Source organism: Typopeltis vanoorti, chromosome 23 (assembly GCF_054136105.1).
Source record: "Typopeltis vanoorti isolate ZY-2024b chromosome 23, IOZ_Tvanoo_1.0, whole genome shotgun sequence".
In the NCBI taxonomy this organism is placed as follows: domain Eukaryota; kingdom Metazoa; phylum Arthropoda; class Arachnida; order Uropygi; family Thelyphonidae; genus Typopeltis; species Typopeltis vanoorti.
In genome coordinates, this window is record NC_143571.1 from 61,890,611 (window position 1) to 61,909,608 (window position 18,998).

At 38.1% G+C, this 18,998-nt stretch overlaps 1 protein-coding gene across 4 annotated transcripts in view; it reads right to left on the reverse strand.

The window, feature by feature from the left end:
* The window catches only part of LOC150093905 (lysosomal protective protein-like), a 135,534-nt gene that overhangs the window by 75,275 nt on the left and 41,261 nt on the right, over positions 1–18,998 (reverse strand). For all 4 annotated transcript variants that reach the window (XM_090413074.1, XM_090413078.1, XM_090413076.1 and 1 more), the window contains exon 4: positions 10,565–10,810. In XM_090413074.1, coding sequence (XP_090269200.1) covers positions 10,565–10,810 — 246 coding nt within the window. The remainder of the gene's footprint in view (positions 1–10,564; positions 10,811–18,998) is intronic.

The window sequence follows — 18,998 nt, forward strand, 5'->3', positions numbered from 1 at the left end:
ATGTTGTACCATCATTTTTTTTTTTTTTTTTTGGTTTAACCAATAAGAATACAATTTGGTTGGCTAAATCCCAAATTGCCAGCCCATCCTCGTTCGTTCAGTAACCAAGTAGATACCCAACAGGGTGCACTACGAGAAGGTGAGGATTGGACATTAGGTCAGAAGCCCTGGTCGGTTCTCCACATTCCTGTAAAGGCTATGTGGAGGTCTCCTCTCAGTTATACAGCTTTGACCCTTAAGCACCCCTATAATATTTATTTATATATAAATTTTTAATATTATTCAGTGTAAAATTGATTATTGTATAATTAAATTGATTTTAATGATATTGGTTTGAAAAAAAAAAAGGCAGTGAGAAAAATATTTATGCATTTTAGCTCACCATAGTCGTCATCTGAGCAGGGGAAGTAGCAGAAGGATGTCAACTTGTCGGCAAAACGCTTACCGTATTTACAAGAATATAACTTGCCCTCGCATATAACTCGTACCCCTGATTTTACTTTATGAAAAAAGACATTAAAAAGTTTTGCATATACCTCACACATGAAAAATATTTAAACATGTTCACGTCGAGGCGATAGTAACTCGCTCCCTGTGGTAACAACAAGCCCTCCCCAACAGCCATTATACTGCAGATGCAAGAAAAACAAGTAGTTTTATTGTGTCCCTGAATAAGGTACAGATATTTATGCAGTCTGTGTAATATATTTCTCAAGAAATTAGAGACAGCTAGAATAAAAACGGCACTAATTAATGAATCACATGTCCCCTCTCACAGAAACTATGCTATATAGACTCGAGCAAAACCATATGTTGCACAGTAAACACAGTATCAAACTAAAAACTATTGTCCAATTTTTCAATAATATAAATTAAGCGTTTGTTTGATTGCAATTTGAAATTCTCGATGTCATTATGACAGATCACAAAGGCTAACTTCAAATAAAATTCTATCACGAATTGAAACATGCAATATAATGGTGTGAGTTCCCCTGTCAGCTCAAACGCAAACAAGCAGCAATAAAAATCAACCAAGGGTTGAAACTTTGTATGAGTTGAACCTGCAGGTAATGAGAAGTTGAAACTTCTCATTACCTGCCGATAATGATCTGCAGGTAATGAGATGTCGTTTATCACAGGTAATGAGAAGTTGAAACTTCTCGTTACCTGTGATAAACGACACCCCGTCGTGAATGTGTTAAAACTAAGAAATATATAGTGAGTGTTGTTATGACAGTTGCAGATGTTATGGGATTAGGTTGAAGAGAATTAGCATTTCAATTAAAAAATTGTCAGCTTGATTTCATCTTTGAGTCGAGCGATCTTTTGTTAATACCGCACCAATCATATGCACGTCTTCATAGCTGCTCTATCTATACTGGCCTACCATTGCTCTCTGCTTTCACTTCTCATTAGTCATTCATGAAGGATTGTTCATTACGTATCTCAAGTCTTGTAAATTTTTGCTTGGAATAACGGGAAGGAAGATTTCACTGTTTGGGTTTCTAAAAATCTCCACATATATCTTGAGCTACAAATTTTTAGCTTTAATTATGGGGAAAAAAAAAGTGAGAATTATATTCAAATAAATACGGTTTTATCACATTCACATGCCCAATATTTATATATGCAAAGTATGTAATTTATTAATTAAAAATGTATGAATCTCTCAATTTTAAACATTAGTTCCAACAATAATTAACATTTTGAATTTAAAAACACAACTTTAACACAGCAATTAAAATTTATTGAAAAAGTTTTTTTAACTTAGTTTTTTTTTACTACAACTGAGGTTTTGAAAGTTTTAGTTATGGCAGTGAGAATTTTGTTGCTGTTATCTGTCTGTTAGCTTATTAATTCTGGGATGAATTGAAATGACAGCCAAACGGAGACAGTCAGAAAGTTGCAAGCGATTTGTCTGTTTCGTTATAAACACAGTCATAACAGAAAATGCAAATATAAATGCAAAATTTCACAAATATATGTGGTGGAAAAACAAAAAGAAATCTCATTGATATTTCATATAAATTTGGATATTCATTTTTCATTCTTATCCAGAATTTCGAATTACTCATAGAAATAAAAGTACTTTCCAGTCCTTTGTCCGATGGTAATTCAATAAGTAGAAGGGTTTCTTCATGGGAAAGTACAGTTTCCCATATAATATGTGAACCCCTTTGTTGAACACAGTTTCTTTGTGTTCAACAAAGGGTTTCACATTTTTTGCCTCCAGGGATCCTCATGTACAGGATAAAACTTTTCAAATGACAACAACATCTTCAAGCGAGCTTCAACATCATCTGATACTGAATTGTGTGCATAGGAATCATCTGCTTCCATAATATAATCTGAGTATGACTGAAACATTTCATTATTTCTTTCTGCAATCATATTAAACCAGAGTTTGAATTTCTTTTTGAATGATTCGACCTTGTTCCAAGGATTAAATTTTGTTGTATCTGGACCTTTGAAGTTTTAATTCAACTCGTTTATGTAATCGCTGAGATATGCCAGCCTGCTGCCCATTTCTTATCCTGGAAATAATGGGACATGCCACTTTTCATATTAATTAGAAATAGCTCGGCTTCCTTTCGGAGTTCATATAACCTCTCATGAACTTCATCGCAGCCAATGAACTTTCGAATGTTGAAAGATTTTGATGTCTGAAAATTCCTGATTACTCATGAATACTTCCATGTTTAAAAATATGCTGCTTCGTCACTGACATTTCCTACATAGATGTTATTTAGGTGTTCTAAATAACATCTTATTTAGGTGTTATTTAGGTGTTCTAAATAAATAACCCAGAACACCTAAATAACATGTTATTTAGGTGTTCTGGGTCTGAGCTTTTTGTTACATTCAAGAATATTATATTCTCCTCAGAATATTTCCACTATAAAATATTTATTCATGAAAAATGACAAATTTCAGAAGAACCTTGCAGCCCGGTATAATTGATGCCAGGGTCCGTTGGTAGAGAAACCTGGATATACAATGAGTCGACTGAGGAAAAGTAAAATTGCATTTGTTCACAGCCCACTGTAGGAAGATGCCCGGCAGATATGACAGATAAGACTGCCATGTTACTCTTAATATCATATGTTTAGAAGACACGTGTTTTGACAAAGTTGCAGCTGGTTTTTATCATATGCTAAAAATATTGAAGATAATATTGAAAATATTGAAGATAAACTTGAATTAATTAAAAAGCTTTTAAATAATGAAAATTTTTGCGACATGATTTATGGATAGATTAAAAGTTTGTGTGTTGTTCAAGTTGTAACAGTATTTATGGCTGGATTAAGTATAGTATTTTTTTAAAAAAAAAAATAAGTGCCAGTACTCATTCTTTGCTAGAAGGAAATATTGGAGATTTAAAGGATGTGAAAAGAAAGCTAAAAAAGTATTTACCTATATTGCTACTGAATTAGTGTGATACTGTTTTCTTTCTTAAAGATAGTAGTTTGCTGTCTATTTTGACAAAATAGACAACTTCATTGTTTGCTCATTCCTTAGACATTTCGTGTCCATCTTCTCCATTTCACAAGTTATTTCCATTTGTTTACATAACTTCATCCAAACAGAACTGTTGTAATCCACTTGGGAGGAAGCAAAATCTGGAAAAACTGGATCTCAATCATTAAAATACACCTTTAAACATTACATATTTTCATATTTTCTTGAATTTAGGGGCAGCATATATATATATATAGGAAGGTCATGCTTTAGCAACTTGCTCACATTCTATAACCATGATACCATTGAACTAGACAAGAGGAATGGATACACTACGATTTTGGATTTTGCCAAGGCTTTTGACAGAATACAGCATAGTAGACTGTTGTATAAGTTGGAGAATATGGGTTTGGATTATAGAATATTAGCATGGATAAGAGGATGGATGACTGACAGGTATCAAAAAGTGGTATAGGGGGAAGTGAGTCTGCAAGATTTAAGGTAACCAGTGGTGTACTATAAGGATCAGTGCAAGGTCCACTGTTATTCAATTTGTACATTAATGATATTGGGAATGATTTGACAGGCAACATAAAGCCACTTGCTGATGGTAGGGTAATGAAAAGATAGGTAGGGTAATCAGGAATGCTGCTGATATGCAGCACTTGCAGAATGATTCGAATAGGCTGGAATTGTGGGCATGGGAAAATGGATGTCAGTTCAATGTCAGTAAATGTAGTCATTCAGTTTGGTGTGATTAGATATCCAATGTCATATTATATTGGTGGGATAATGCTAGAAGAAACTGATGAGGCTAGGGATCTTGGAGTGCTAGTAGATAGGAAGATGAAGTTCAGGGACAATATATCAAAGAATGCAAATACAACTCAAAAGATAATGCTGAAACAAACGTTCACATGTAAAGATAAGGATGTCATTTTTCCTCTTTACAAGGCCTTGATAAGACCTCACTTGGACTACTGGATGCAGGTCTGGTCACCTGGTTGATTCTGATATAGAGTGCAAAGGAGTGGTAAAAATGATATCAGGATTGTGGAATACTGATTACGAAGACAGATTGAGAATTTGTAGACTGCAAACACTAGCAAACAGGAGAAAGAAGGGTGATATGATTGAGACTTACAAACTTCTGAAAGGATCATACAGCATTTCGGCTGATGGAATTTTTCAATTTATGGAAGGTGGGGAAAGGACAAGAGGGCATCCCTGGATGCTGAGAATGAATGTCGCTAAGGGGTTATGGTTAGATTTTTCTCTCATAGGTGAGTAATTGGAATAGACTGCCATTGGATGTTGTGAGTGCAAGCAGTGTGAATGAATTCAAGAATAAGTATGATAGCTGGTGAGTGTAGTATGTGGCTTCCCTTGATGAGTCTCTGATTTCCTGGAAGTTCCACTTGATAACAATAATAGTAATAATAATATATCCTAACAATGATCCTGCATCCCAGTCTCCTATTTTAATAATTTAGTTAGTTCTACTTTGCACAGAAGTTATTTTTTCATCCACAGTCCAGCAATTTGGCCAATCATTTATGTCAGTCATTCCTTGCTGTTGGATGTTGATACCATCATGAACAAAAACAGTCTTTGACTCAAACTCTGTAGCTAGCTCTTCACTCATTTTCTCACCATCATCATCATAAAATTCGTAATATGTACCTCAAGGGGTGTACAGGATATGGTAGTAATCATATAAGTTTTTCATGTAGCACTAACTTCCTATCTACAATTTTCCTCCAAATCTGTCTATTACCTATCAAGACTCCATCAGTCTATTACCTGTCAAGAACAGAACATCTGTGAAAGTCAGATGAAGCCTAGTAAAATGATTTACTTAACACATTTGCGAGGGGAAGAGACAAATCGATTCATGTTATATACTTGACCTTCAGGCAGGATCCCAGCATTTGTCCAGTACGTATCTGGTATATATTGGTAGTTTAGTACTAGAATGAAAATTAAAATATACAGAGAAACACATCTTCCCATACCAGCATCATACTACACAGATGCAAGCAAAACAATGTACATTTTTATTGTGGATCAGCCACTATCAGTTTAGATGAACACAAATCTTACATCAGCAATCATGACTATGGTCAATCTGGCTTTGTGACCATGTATTGAACAGAACTCACAGGATCTTCTGTAAGAAAACCAACATGCTTCACCACAGTAAATTTAAAGAGGAAAAACTGTTTTTAGAATCTGCAACAGTAGCACTCAGAAATCATCCTAATTTAAACAAATATAGATGAATTAAACTTCTCGAAATTTTGGAAACAATAATTGTCAGAGGTCCCAGTTTACATCTTAAGCTGCCTACAAATGTCCATAGAGGATGCACCACCTAAATAGGACTTTAGAGTCACCTACGAGTTTCATTCAGTATTGTGTTGTCTTTGTGTGTGTTACAAGTGTTATTTGTACTCCCTGAAGATGTCTCCATGAGCAGATGAAATAATGGAAGCATTAAAATTAGTTTTTAATTCTTTCCTAGTGCTGTCAATACTTCATTAAACTCGAACACGACACAAAAGTCCATGTGTGGTCAGACTAATGCCTTGCATAGAGACAGCACCACTTCCTTATCCCTACATGTCAACTGTATTTTTTTTTTTTTTTTTTTTTTTTTATTATCAAAGCCGCATAAAGTGTGCAGTCTTTGCAACACTTGCAATGTGCCCTTGGAACTTCAGTCCACTGTCTACCATCACTTCAAGATCTCAAATCTTATCCACTTCCTGAAATACAGCTCCACCAGTATAGTCTTATATTATTATTATATGACACCTCCAGGGAGTCCAAAGACTCATCGAGGGAGGGTACCTACTCATGTGCAGTCTTTGTACACATATCCATGTACCCCAAAGTGTAACACCTTCATTTATCAATATTAAACTGCAACTCTACTCATTTGTGCAAGCTAAGTCTATTCAAATCTTCCTGCAGAGAATTAACATCAGCACTATTCCTAAGAATTCTATCTAATTTTGCATCATCTGAAAAAATTTGAAGATTCCCAGTCAATCTACATGAAATATCATTAACAAATAAGCAAATACATTAAACAGAAGGGCCACAAAAACAGAACCCTGAGGCATGCCACTGGTCACTTTCGTTTTCTGAGACAAGACAATGCTACATCATATACAACTTGCTGGTATCTGTCCAATCTTCAATCCATCTATCCAATCTTATCTAATCCCTGGTGTGTCGCTAGTGTTATGAGGAGAAGTAGCGGTATTTGAATGGTGTTACGAAAATTTTTTTTTTTCTTAATTATATCACATAGATTTTTATAATAATGCTGTTATGTGATAGCCATACTGGATATAATCATTATACTGTGATATTGTCGTTCTAAAAGTGTTTGCTTTGGTTGTTATTTTGATTAACGTAAATTAGCTAGTTAACGTTACAAAAATGGCAGCAGTGATAGTAAAGAAGCATACATCAGCAATGCAGGTTTTCATTCAGAGATCAAATTTTTCCTTGGAGTTTTTGCAGTGGATATGATGCAACAATTGTTTTATGCATATGTCCAAAAATTTTAGAGATTTATGAAGTTTAGATTAAATTATTATTATTATTACGGGCAACTCCAAGGAGTCGACAGACTCATTGAGGGAGGCCCTAACATCATGTCAAGAACAACTATTCGGCATTCACACAGTATCTATCATACCTCACCTTGAACTCATTCACAGTCATGGCATCTGCAACAGACTCTGGAAGCATATTCCACTCATTCGCCACTCTCCAAGTAAAAAACCTAGCTCTAACACTTAACAGTTAAACTGACATCCATTCTGATTAGTCCAGTCCTCCAAACTATTCAAATCATCTTGCAAAATTTTGACATCCTGTGCACTCATTATTGCTCGACCCAACTTTGCATCAAGATTATAAGAAAGAATGTATTATAGTGTGTGAGAAGTGTGATGAAAGGTTAGGGCATTCCAATAACGAAAATGGATGGAAGTGCTTGCGACAGTAATAATAGAACTGATGTGGAAGAACTTAAGCAAGAGTTAATGAAAATATAGAGTAAAGTAAAACATATGGAGGAGAACATTGAATGTTTAAAGAAGAGAACAAGATGATATGGAGGTTATATATAGTGATTCAATCATTAAAGGTGTGGTAAAAATTAAGGTACATAAGATATGTCCTCCAGGAAGGAACCAGCATCAGAATTAGTGGTGGGAACCAATGACTTGGATAGTGAGACCAAGAAATGAAAAGGGATTTGAAGAAGTTGTGGCAAGAGATGAAGGATAATAGTGTTATTGGGAAAATGGTTAGTTTGTTGCCCAGATATGACAGTAGTGAACTAAGAAGGAGAGTAATAATACTGATGACAAGATGACTGAATTGTGTCAGGCAGAGAGTGTTCAATTTGTGAATGAATGGAATGAATTTGAAGGGCAGTAAGAATAGTTTAAAGCTGATGGAATGTATCTGAATGGGTTTGGTGATGGTAATTTGGAGCAACTGTTATTTAATAAGAGTATATAGAGTTCTATGAAATTGGTACAACTAAGAGTAAGAGAGAGGTCGTGGAAGGACAGGAAGAGGATAGATACCAAGTTGAGGAAGTGGTTATGGCAGGGCAGTGTAATGCAGAGTAAAATGGTGGGAATGAGAACATTAATGAAAATTAGAGTCAGGATCAGAGAAACAGGAATGTTCAGAATAAAGAGTACTATAGTAGAGAGTACAGAGTGATGGTGTTAATGGAATGGTTTCAAAGAGTGGAGAATTATTATAAATAAACAGGCCATCACAAACTGAGTTGTGATGAGCCGTGTTGTGGCATACATTTTAACCTACATTAAAGAAAAGCATACTTCTGTATAATTATGTGTAATGTATAGTAAGAACTAAAGAATGTTTTACTTTGTTTTATCGTTATAACATTTGCTTTTTTAAAACATTATCTATAACAATATTTATATAAAGTAGACCGACACCTTGGACTAGTAAGTTTTTTGTGGCTAGTAAATTAAAATTGTATTTCTGCAGCTGTGTGTGCGCATTTGACATAATAGCTTTCTCACAAGCAAATAAAAGAAGGCAATTAGAAGATTCTTGAAGCAAGTGTGTGTGTGTGGGGGGGGAGAATTAAACACAACTAATTATAACTTGTATTTAGTTTCCCTTGTTATATTTAGTTATACTACACGTGTTATATTTAGTCTCGCTTTCTGATTCAAACAAAAGGCCATTGCTTTCCTGAACTGTTCATTACATACTTTCTTTCAATCAAATGGGGAATTCTATCTCCCTTCAATAAAATCAAATTTCTTTTGGTTTTATTGAAGTGTGCTTGGTACACCAAGCACACTTTAAAAATCACTGAACTGATTTGTTAGCTTCTAAAAGAGCGAAGAGGAAAAAAAAAAAGGACTGTCAAAACTGAGTGGTTAGTGTATCTGCTGTCCAGCCAAAAGGCTGCAGGTACGAATCCCGCAAGGGGCCTGGATGTTTGCGATTGTCTGTGAAAATACTAGTAGTGGTGGTGAGCAGTAGATGGCGTTGGTGTAGTTGGGTTCATTGTAGTTGGTGGATTCAGAGGTGGAGACTGAGAGTGGTAGAGTAGGTGACCGCCCTCGATGAGTCTTTGGATTCCCTGGAGGTGTCAGGTAATAATAATAATAATAATAAAATGTTAAATTTCTGTCAATGAATTGTAGGAGTATCCAAAAGTTAAATTTGAACTACCATTTGAAAAAATATACTTTTTTTTTGTGGAATCCTTCATTTAACAGCTTCTCTTCTCATTCACTTGATTTATAGGTTTTTTTTTTGTTATCATATCAATTAGTTGCCATTTTTTTTCAAAAGTTATCATGATTATGACACTTTACTTAAAGTCTAAGGACTCACTGTGGGAGGGCATTTCTATTGATACAACCCACTGTCTATGCTTATTTCCATCTACTAACAGTATTTTTTCTGTGAGCCTCTGTATCTCAGTTGATATAGACGAAGCCCTTTTGTCGGAAATATCTGGGTTCCATTCCTGTCTACGATGTGAGGAACCTTTACTGGTCTCTTTCGAGTAAAGGTGAGTTAGTTGGTCTCATACGGAGGTAGAGGATTTTTTTTTCACCCAGAAACTCTGGTTTTAATCCCTCAGAACAGGCAACACATACATGTGTTGCCGGATCCACAGTCATAAATCCAAACTTAATCCCTCATTAGAATGGCACAACCAATCCTATGGGATGGATGACGAATAGGGGGAACCCCATACAAATAAATAAATTTTTTTTGTCTGTAAACTGCATGTGTACTCTGGTCAGCTAATTCACCTTCAATTATTTTCTAATTGAAGGAAACAATGTCTCCAATGTCTCATTATTCTTCCAATTACACTACTTATCAAGCACTTCACTTTCATAAAATCACCATACCACTGCCAATTGGAAATTTCATAGAAATTTGAAATTTCTATATGTAAATATAATCTTTGCTTTTCCTTTGCCAAAAAAAGTCAGAATAAACATTGCTATTTCATAACTGACTAACATTAAGCAAACAAGGAAGTTTGTGTTATAAAGTGGTAAATTAATGCAAAGAAGAATAAACAATGATATTACATAGCTAAGTAACTGCAATCCAGAGTTACTGCTGTACAGCTATGTCATATATGATGCCATAAAGGTGCCAGCTTTACAAAAATTATATTGGTAAAAATTTACTTTATTATTAACTGCCATGTATAATTCACTGTTTTCTTTTTTTTTTTTTGTAATTATCCCCACTAGAATGTCATTCTGAAGCCACAATTTTTTTTTTACTGACAATGTTATGTTATAATTTTTTCTGTTATATAATCCATTTCAGGTTATATTGTAATTTAGCATACTTCTACATACATATAAAGAGTGACAGTCAGTGAAAGGAAGAGAAGAGTGGGAAAAGGGTTATAAAATGCAGCTTGACTACACAGGAACATTCATATATTCTGGTAACAATTTCAGGGATTGGTTGATTTGCAAGTCAAAACTCTGATAGTAAATGGTAGATTACTGTATAATTCATTTTGGCATAACAAATGAAAAAAACTTACCTTGAAATTGATTGGAGCAGTTCCAGTAAGGACTCTGACAGATAATGTGAGAACATAAATCCCACCATAGCCTTCTCCAGCAATATAAAAATCATTTTTCTTGAACTGAGGGAATTTTATAAAAAAGTGCTGTAAGGCCATGTAGTTGTCCTTTGAAACTTGGCCATCATTGGTACCATACTTGCCATCCGACGAATATGAAAAGCCCACACCAGCTGGTGCTTCAAGGAAAATTACATTGGCCACCTATAAGAACAATATCATTGCATTTAACATATTTAATACAATAAAAAAAAAATGAATGTGTTGTTTAGAGACTACACAAACTTTTAGAATATGATCCCATTAATTCCCAGAAAAAAAACTTGAAGACTTCTTAAAAATGTCACATCTTGGCCCCCTGAATTAGTTAAAAAGCTTTTTAGTCTAATTCTCTTCCCCCCCCCCCCACCACCACCACAGATACACGTGATTGCCTAAAATTCATGAACCCAATAACTCCTATCTTATAATAGATGCTACTGATCCCTCCCCTTTTAAACTAGTCACACAATTATATAAATCTTTAGCTCCCCCACACACACACACACACACTTTATTGCCAGACTTCATCTTATAAAAGAAATTCTACCCACTTCAAATATTTAATCCAAAATTTAGTTTTAAACAATAATGATATCATGGTTAGTTTTGACATCACTTCATTATTCATCAATATCTCCCTTTCTAATAGTTTATTTAAAAGTTTTTCCCTCTGACATCACTGTTCATTTCAATTCTGCCAGCAATACTGGTTATTTCACTTTGAAGGACATCATATATATAAACAAATAGAGGATACAGCCATGGGATCCCCTTTCTCTCCTCTTCTAACAAATTTCTATATGGAGCAGTTTTAAAAACTTGCCATGATACTGTAATGATGTGCTCACCATTTGGCCACATGGTTTTGACACTACTCTTTCCTCCTCCATCTCAACAGCCAGCATTCCAGAATCTAGTTCACTATGGAAAAAAAGAAAACAAAAACAGTCTGTCTTATCTAGACATTCAAATCACTAGGGTTAGAAATGTCCTTACTTTAGGAGGACATTTCCTACATTTTGATCTTTGGTCCTCCCGTATTTGAAGGCAAGCAGTAAATTTAATAAGTTTACAGGTTTAAATTTTAATCTTCAGTTTTGTATGAAGTGGAACGTAATGTCTGTTCAATGAAATAACTGTGGCAGGTATATGTGAAGGTATAAGGAAGTTGATAACTAATAATTAAGAAATTGACAGCATACACTAGAAATATAAATTAAATAAATTTTAATATATACTTTCTGATATTTTGGCAAACGTCACGTTGCTATCTTCTTGGGAACTTAATACAAAGACAAGTGCACACAGGTACTACATAACAGCAAATGAGAACCGAAGCTAGGAAGCTAACGTTTTCCTAAAGTCCTGATGGTGCTCCCTGGTGGGCTATATTGGTAGTTCTTGGCCTTTGGGCTGAAGTTCTTCTGATAAATGTTTCCCAAATTTGGGGCAGTCTCATGCATCCAAATTTGTTGAGGTTTGGCATGTTCCTAAGGGCTGAGGCTGATTCCGCGAATAGTCTTTCATACTTGCTGCGGTGTATTACTGTGGCTTTCTTCCATCTTATTCTGTGGCGAGTATCCAGAGCATGGACTGCAAGCCCAGAGTGGCTGTACTGGTGAAATCGGATGTAATTCTTGTGTTCTGAGATTCTGATATTTGCTGTCCTGCCTGTTTGGCCATAGTAGGACAATTTACAGCTGCAAGGGACCTGATATACACCAGGCAGGTCTAGGGGGAGTGGTTGGTCTTTAGTGGAGCGGATAAGGGATGCCAATTTTCTATGTGGTCTGTAACAAGTGATCAAGTCATGTTTTTTTAAGATTTTGTTGATTTTTTCCGAGGTGCCTCGGAAAAAATCAACAAAACCATTCCCATCACAACATCACCATTCCCTCGGATGTAGGGAATGGTGATGGATTTAGAGTAATCTTTTTTGTGAAGGGGAGGGGATGGTGGGTTGTGGATAACTGGATTAAGTATTTTTTGGATTCTTTTGGGGAGGGGGTAGCCATTGGCTGAGAAAATGTCATGGATGTGATTTAGTTCAGCGGTTAGGGCTTGATCATTTGAACAGATTATTTTTTCTCTGTTGAATAGTGTCTTAATAACTCCATATTGTTGTGAGGGGGGGGGAGGTGATGGGATTGTTGGTGAATGTATCTGCCTGTATGGGTGGGTTTTCTACAAACTGAGAAAACCAAGGTTTCATCAGGTTGGCAGGTGACTAGTGTGTCTAGGAAGGGGAGGTTATTGTTTTCCTCCTTTTCCAGGGTGAGCTTGATTCTAGGGTTGAAGGTTTATTTTTCACTTGGTTAGAGTATAATAAATTTAGTTTAATCCTTTATCCAAGTGTGAGCAAACAAAGTTTGCACCTGAAAGTATCTTCAGGACTGGGTTAAGGTGGTACAACACCAGGGCAACACGTTGCAAAGGTGGAGCAAGCTACCAACACTCCTATCTCAGTATCTCCTATAATGCAAAACACATCTCCTTGCGGATATGTCTAATGTTATGCATTAAGGGAAGGGCCACTACCCTTAATGCATAACACTTGGTCACACTTGGATAAAGGATTAAACTAAATTTATTATACTCTAACCAAGTGAAAAATAAACCTTCAACATCTTTCTCTAAATCCAGAGTAAGTTATTAAAAAAGGGTGGCACACCAATTGGCAATTCCTATAGGTAGAGATGACCTGTTAATGCTTCTGCCTGATATCTCCACTTGGGCCTGGCTCCCACTGAAGAGACCTTATTTGCCAAGACGTGAAAGAGAGCTCCAGTTCCAGTTCGAAGAAGAAAGAACCTGTGCCTTCCAGTCCAAAAGAGGATCCAGTTCCTGCGGCCCGAAGAGAGAGCTCCATGCTCACTTTCTACAGAAGTACCTCGGCATTGGTAAGACCTTTTTTCTTATTATTGGCTCTTTTACCCATTCCTTCTGCTATCTTTTCACTTGTTGTGAGGGACACCGGGCGTTCCCCGACTTTGCCCTCCTTTATCTCCCCCCCCCCTTCTACAGCCAGTAGTTAGGTCTTCCCCCAATAATGCCGTTATTCTTACCCAGAAGTAGAACGCTTGGCATCGAAGTCAAGCGGCTCCCAGATGAGCGGACGTTAGTGAAAGCTCTGATTGATACAGTACGGGCAGAAAACATATACGGTTTCACACCGTACTCAAAAGAAAGATTCCAAATTGTAGTCAAAAATGACCAAACAAGAAGCAAATTATTAGAGGGTTTCCCTTGTGCGGGACAAACGATCAAACCTTATTTAATAGGGAGTTTACGGAAAACATTAAGAATAACTAGATTTCCCTTGGAATACCTGGAGAATGAAGACAACGTCAAGAAATTTTTTAGCCAATGGGGCGATATTATTAGTATCAAAGCATTTGAACATGCTTATTACAAAGGCTGGAAAACAGGCGACGTTGAAATACAGATGGATATGAAAAAGGAAGTTCCCAATTTCATTTTAGTGGGCCAAACAAGGGTCATGGTTAACTACCCAGGTGTTAAAAGATTGTGTTTCCGATGTAACTCTGAGGGTCACCTAGGGGCAGAATGCCCAAAACTACAGTGCAGAAATTGCAAATCAACAGAGCACAAAATAGTAAACTGCACAGAAGCTTGTCTTAAATGTGGGGACTTGACCCATAAAGTGGACATGTGCTCGCACAGAACGCTCTCAGAAGCAGCCGGAGGGACCATAATACTGATCAGGGCTATACCCCTCGGTACACCTGAGGTATCATCAGGGAGCGATTTTCCAGAACTCCGGCAACAGACCGAAAAAGAAACACTAGCAGAAAACACAACCTCCATGAAACCCGTAACGGGTAAGACACCCAGGGCAACCCGCCACATCAAGGAAATAACAGCCAACTTCGAAACCTGCAGCAAAGAGGAAGAAGTTGTAACAACCAGCGCCCCAATAAAGCGCACAAAAGAGGCAGAAACAGAAGAGGCAAAAAAGGCTAAACAAAGCAGCCTACTCTCGTCAGAAGATGAAATGGACAACATCCAAACTACAAGCCAACGCGAAGGCACCCAGCCCCTTGAGGAGGCGGTAACAAAGACAGGAAACCTATCCCCAGTAGCGGACCAACCTGCAGAACCCCATTCACATATCTGCATCACGGACATTTATAGCATCACAGAAATGGAATTTCAAAACGACCTCGTTATGGATATTCCAAACAGCTCCGATAGTGAATCACAAGTGGAACATGTAGAGCAACAAACAGACAACACCCCCCCCCTTCCTCCAAATACCAACATGGATTTTAAAATTGCCACTTTAAACACCAACGGTTTATGCAACCCCTTCGCACAAAGCACTGTCTGGAAGCTAATGTTAAGGTACAAAATTAATATTCTCCTGATTCAAGAAACCCATTTTTATAAGCATTGGGACGTGAAGAACTTCTCGAGAAGCTACCCAGTCACCAGCTACTGGTGCTTTGGGGATGCTCACTCGCGAGGGGTGGGGATACTAATTCGCCCCCCAATCGCAGGGGGGTTCTTCAACGTCCAGAAGGACGCCATGGGTCGTCTAATAACGGTAGACTGGAAGTACGGTGGCCGTACCATCCGGCTTGTTGCAGTATACGCCCCGAACAGCCCATACCACAGAAGCGGTTTCTTCTCTGCCCTTGAAAACTACCTCTTGGGAGCAGAACACCTAACAGTAGCCAGGGACTGGAATTGTGTGGAAGACACATGTTTGGACAAAGTAAGCGGGAACGCAAACTCCGGAACCGGCGGAACCGCCGCTCTAAAAAGATGCTGTGTAAATTTTGATCTCGTCGATTTCTGGAGGAGGAATAACCCATCGAAGGTAGAAACAACGTGGTGCCGCGGCCAGATATCGACGAGACTAGATAGGGTGTACGTGTCCCAAAACTTGGAACAGTATGTTCAAAGGACACGTCACACCACAGCATACAACATGTCAACAGACCACAAATTGGTCATTTTAAAAATTACACTCCCAGAGGTTATGGAAACAGCCAGAGGTCCTTGGAGGCTTCCTCCTACCTTTCCCAGTCTTTTTAGCGACCAGCTACAGAAACTCTGTGATGAATGGACAAACATCAACTGGGACTGGGAAAACTGGCTGCACTTTAAGTGGCAGGCCAAGGAACTGTTTCAAAAATGTGGGCGCGAAAGGGTCTACCAACAACGTAAACGGCCGAGGGATCTCTACAGGGAACTTGGCTGGTACCGGTCAAGCGAACGGAGCGGAGTTCCCTGCGGACATCTTATCAGACAGGTAGAAATAGAGCTGCAGCAAGAGCGGCATAGTAGAGTCGATGACTTCGACTTTCGCACGAGACTCTATCTCAGAAATTTGGAAACACCCTCCGCCGCATTGTACAATCAACAATGGGTGGCAGCAAACGATGAAAGAACGATTTTCCAGATCAAGGAGAAAGGCCAGATTCTAAATTCAACCCATGAAATACTCCGTCACTTTCACCAGCAGGGCATGGATGACTTCAGTGAGTGGGACGTCAAACGTTTTCCCGAGCATCTTAGCGCCCTGCATGACAGGCCGATAACTGCAGCTGAAATAAAAGCCACGTGCAAAACGATGAAGATAAAAAAGACCCTAGGGCCAGACGGACTGGGGATAGAATTCTATAGATCTATCTGAGACCTTGTACTGCCAGCACTAGTAAAGATCTTTAACGAATTCCTCACTTCGGGAAACATCCCCGAGGAATTCGCTACGAGCTATACAATCTTTATCCCCAAAAAAGACCGAGATCGGACCTTGTCAAATAACTGGCGTCACATCTCCTTAACTAACCTAGACTATAAACTTTTCGCAAAAATTATCTGTACACGCATTAAGGGCGGAATAAAAAACATAATAACAAGTTCACAGGTCTATGGAATCCCAGGTAGATCTATGGAATTTAATCTCTTCCTGCTAAGAGACCTAATCAGACTGGCCAAGGAAAGAAAATACCCCTGGCACTTCTCTCCACCGACCTGGAAAAAGCGTTTGACAGCGTCAGCCACACGTACTTACAGGACACCCTAAAAAAAGTAGGCATAGGCCCGAGACTTCGGCGTACAATTAAACATATGTACGCGGGGCCTCGACACAACTGTCTATTAATGGGTTTCTGACAGAACCAATCCGTATAAAGAGAGGGGTTAGGCAAGGCTGCCCACTAAGCCCCCTTCTCTTTTCCCTAGCATTAGAACCCCTCATCAAAAGAATAGAGAACACCCCTGCAATTAATTGTATTCCACTGCCCCAAGTTTCCAAACAGTGCAAAATAGTAGCATATGCAGATGATGTAGTGGCCACACTCAGAGACTCTGAGTCTATCTGCATCTATCTTGACATACTGCAAAACTTCAGCATAGTCAGTGGTCTCCGAGTTAATGCACAAAAAACCAAAATCAAAAATTTTGGAAATTTCCATAACACCGGACTTCCCTACGGTTTAGCGCTGCATATGCAGCCGCTAACAATACTAGGAGTTCCCTTTTCTGAGTCGCTAGCTTTACCAGTTAAAAAATTACAGGAAATAAGTACGGAAAAGATAAGTCTATTCAAACCTACCTTTTTCTCCTTTTATGGCAGAGCCACAGTGATAAAAACAATCATTACCCCAATGCTGATGCACACAATCAATATCACAGGCATCACACTGCTACAAGAAAACCGATTATCCAAAAAACTCATAGATTTCTTCTGGAATGAAAAAAAACATGAGGTTAAAAAACAATACCTGCAACTAAAACATGAAGAAGGGGGGTACGCTCTGCCTGATCTCAAAAGCTTGCTTTATGCAAATACATTCAAAACCGTACGTAAGGCCTTAAACTCAAACCATATTTCAGGCCTCCTAATTAGATATTTTATAGGACTTTTCCTCCCCCTCTTTGGAACCACGGACTATGCTGGACCCCGTGCAAGGGTTGTGCCCAAGTGGTACCGCACACTAGTAAAATCACTCACAGTACTTAGAGACAAAGGAACAGAAATCCTCACACACAAACCGAAAGCAGCATACTGGGATTTCTTCCAACTCTCCAGGCGTGATACACCAAACCTCGGGACAAACAATGAAATTCTCTTTAAAAACATCAAGAATAGCTGGGGACAGCCTTTTCATCGGGATCTGGCCTGGCGAATAGCTTATGGGCAGCTCCCGGTGAAACAGGTTAAATCTAGGTACGTACCCAGTCCGTGCGATCCCTTTTGTGATGTCTGCCGGGGCGTGGAAACGGTGGAGCATTTCTTTTATTTTTGCCCACCAGCCCAACACGTCTGGCAAAGACTGAGCACAGCACTGGGAATCCCGATGCTATCACTAGAAGAGGTCATACACCTGCAATTCCCGCCACCAGTCAACAAGACCCAAAAATTCGCCATTTTTTTAATTAACGTCTTAAAGTATCACATCTAGAAGGTACGGAAAAAATCCCAGGTACGGGACGCAAATTTAATGTACGCAGGAATAAGGAAAGGTTTCTTTTTTTACCTTCCTAAATTTCTTGCGCAAGAGAGACATCTACTAGGCGACTTTAAATTTGTGAACAAATACTGCAAACCACCGAAAATATGCTTTCTTATACAGGGACGCATCAAGCCCTGTATATTTCTTTAGTATCTCCAAAACTCCACCTAACTCTCCCTAGGAAAAGTAACAACCACTCTGTTCTTCCTCGCCACAAAGCTTTCGCTGGTACGGTTTCCTTTACTCCAAATAAGGGGGGTAGATCTGAGAACCCGGGCTGCGAAGGCTTACTGCGAGGCGGTGCTGCTCCTTGTGAGCGGCATCTCCCGGGCCAGTCTTCTACCCCATTCTAAGTCCCAGTGGTACCAGGTCTGCAAGTTCCTTATTTTGTTCCCTTTCAGTTCAACTGACCGGACCTTAAGTCCTTTGATTTTTATGTAATTTAAAAAAAAAAAAAAAAAAAGTTCTAACTGAAAATACTGTTTTCAAAACAGGTCAATGGATCTCCTTCATAGATAACTGACGAAATTATTAAGGATAAATTTATAAGTGAACTATTAGTCAAAATTTTTATGGTTAAATTTTCTTTTTTTTTTAACAGATAAATTGAGAATATGTGTCACAGACCAATTAGCCATATAAGGCTAAATAGGTTGACTAAGGCCTCTTTTACCTCCTACTATCCTACCTCTATCTTTCATTATTCTCCTCTCTTACTGTTTGCTGACCCTCAGCATGCTTTATTCTCCAAAGGCCGATGATGAGAGACATGAACTCCCATTCGACCTCAATAAAGGTCGAAACTAGTCTGGGTAGTGGCCCTTCCCTTAATGCATAACATTAGACATATCTGCAAGGAAATG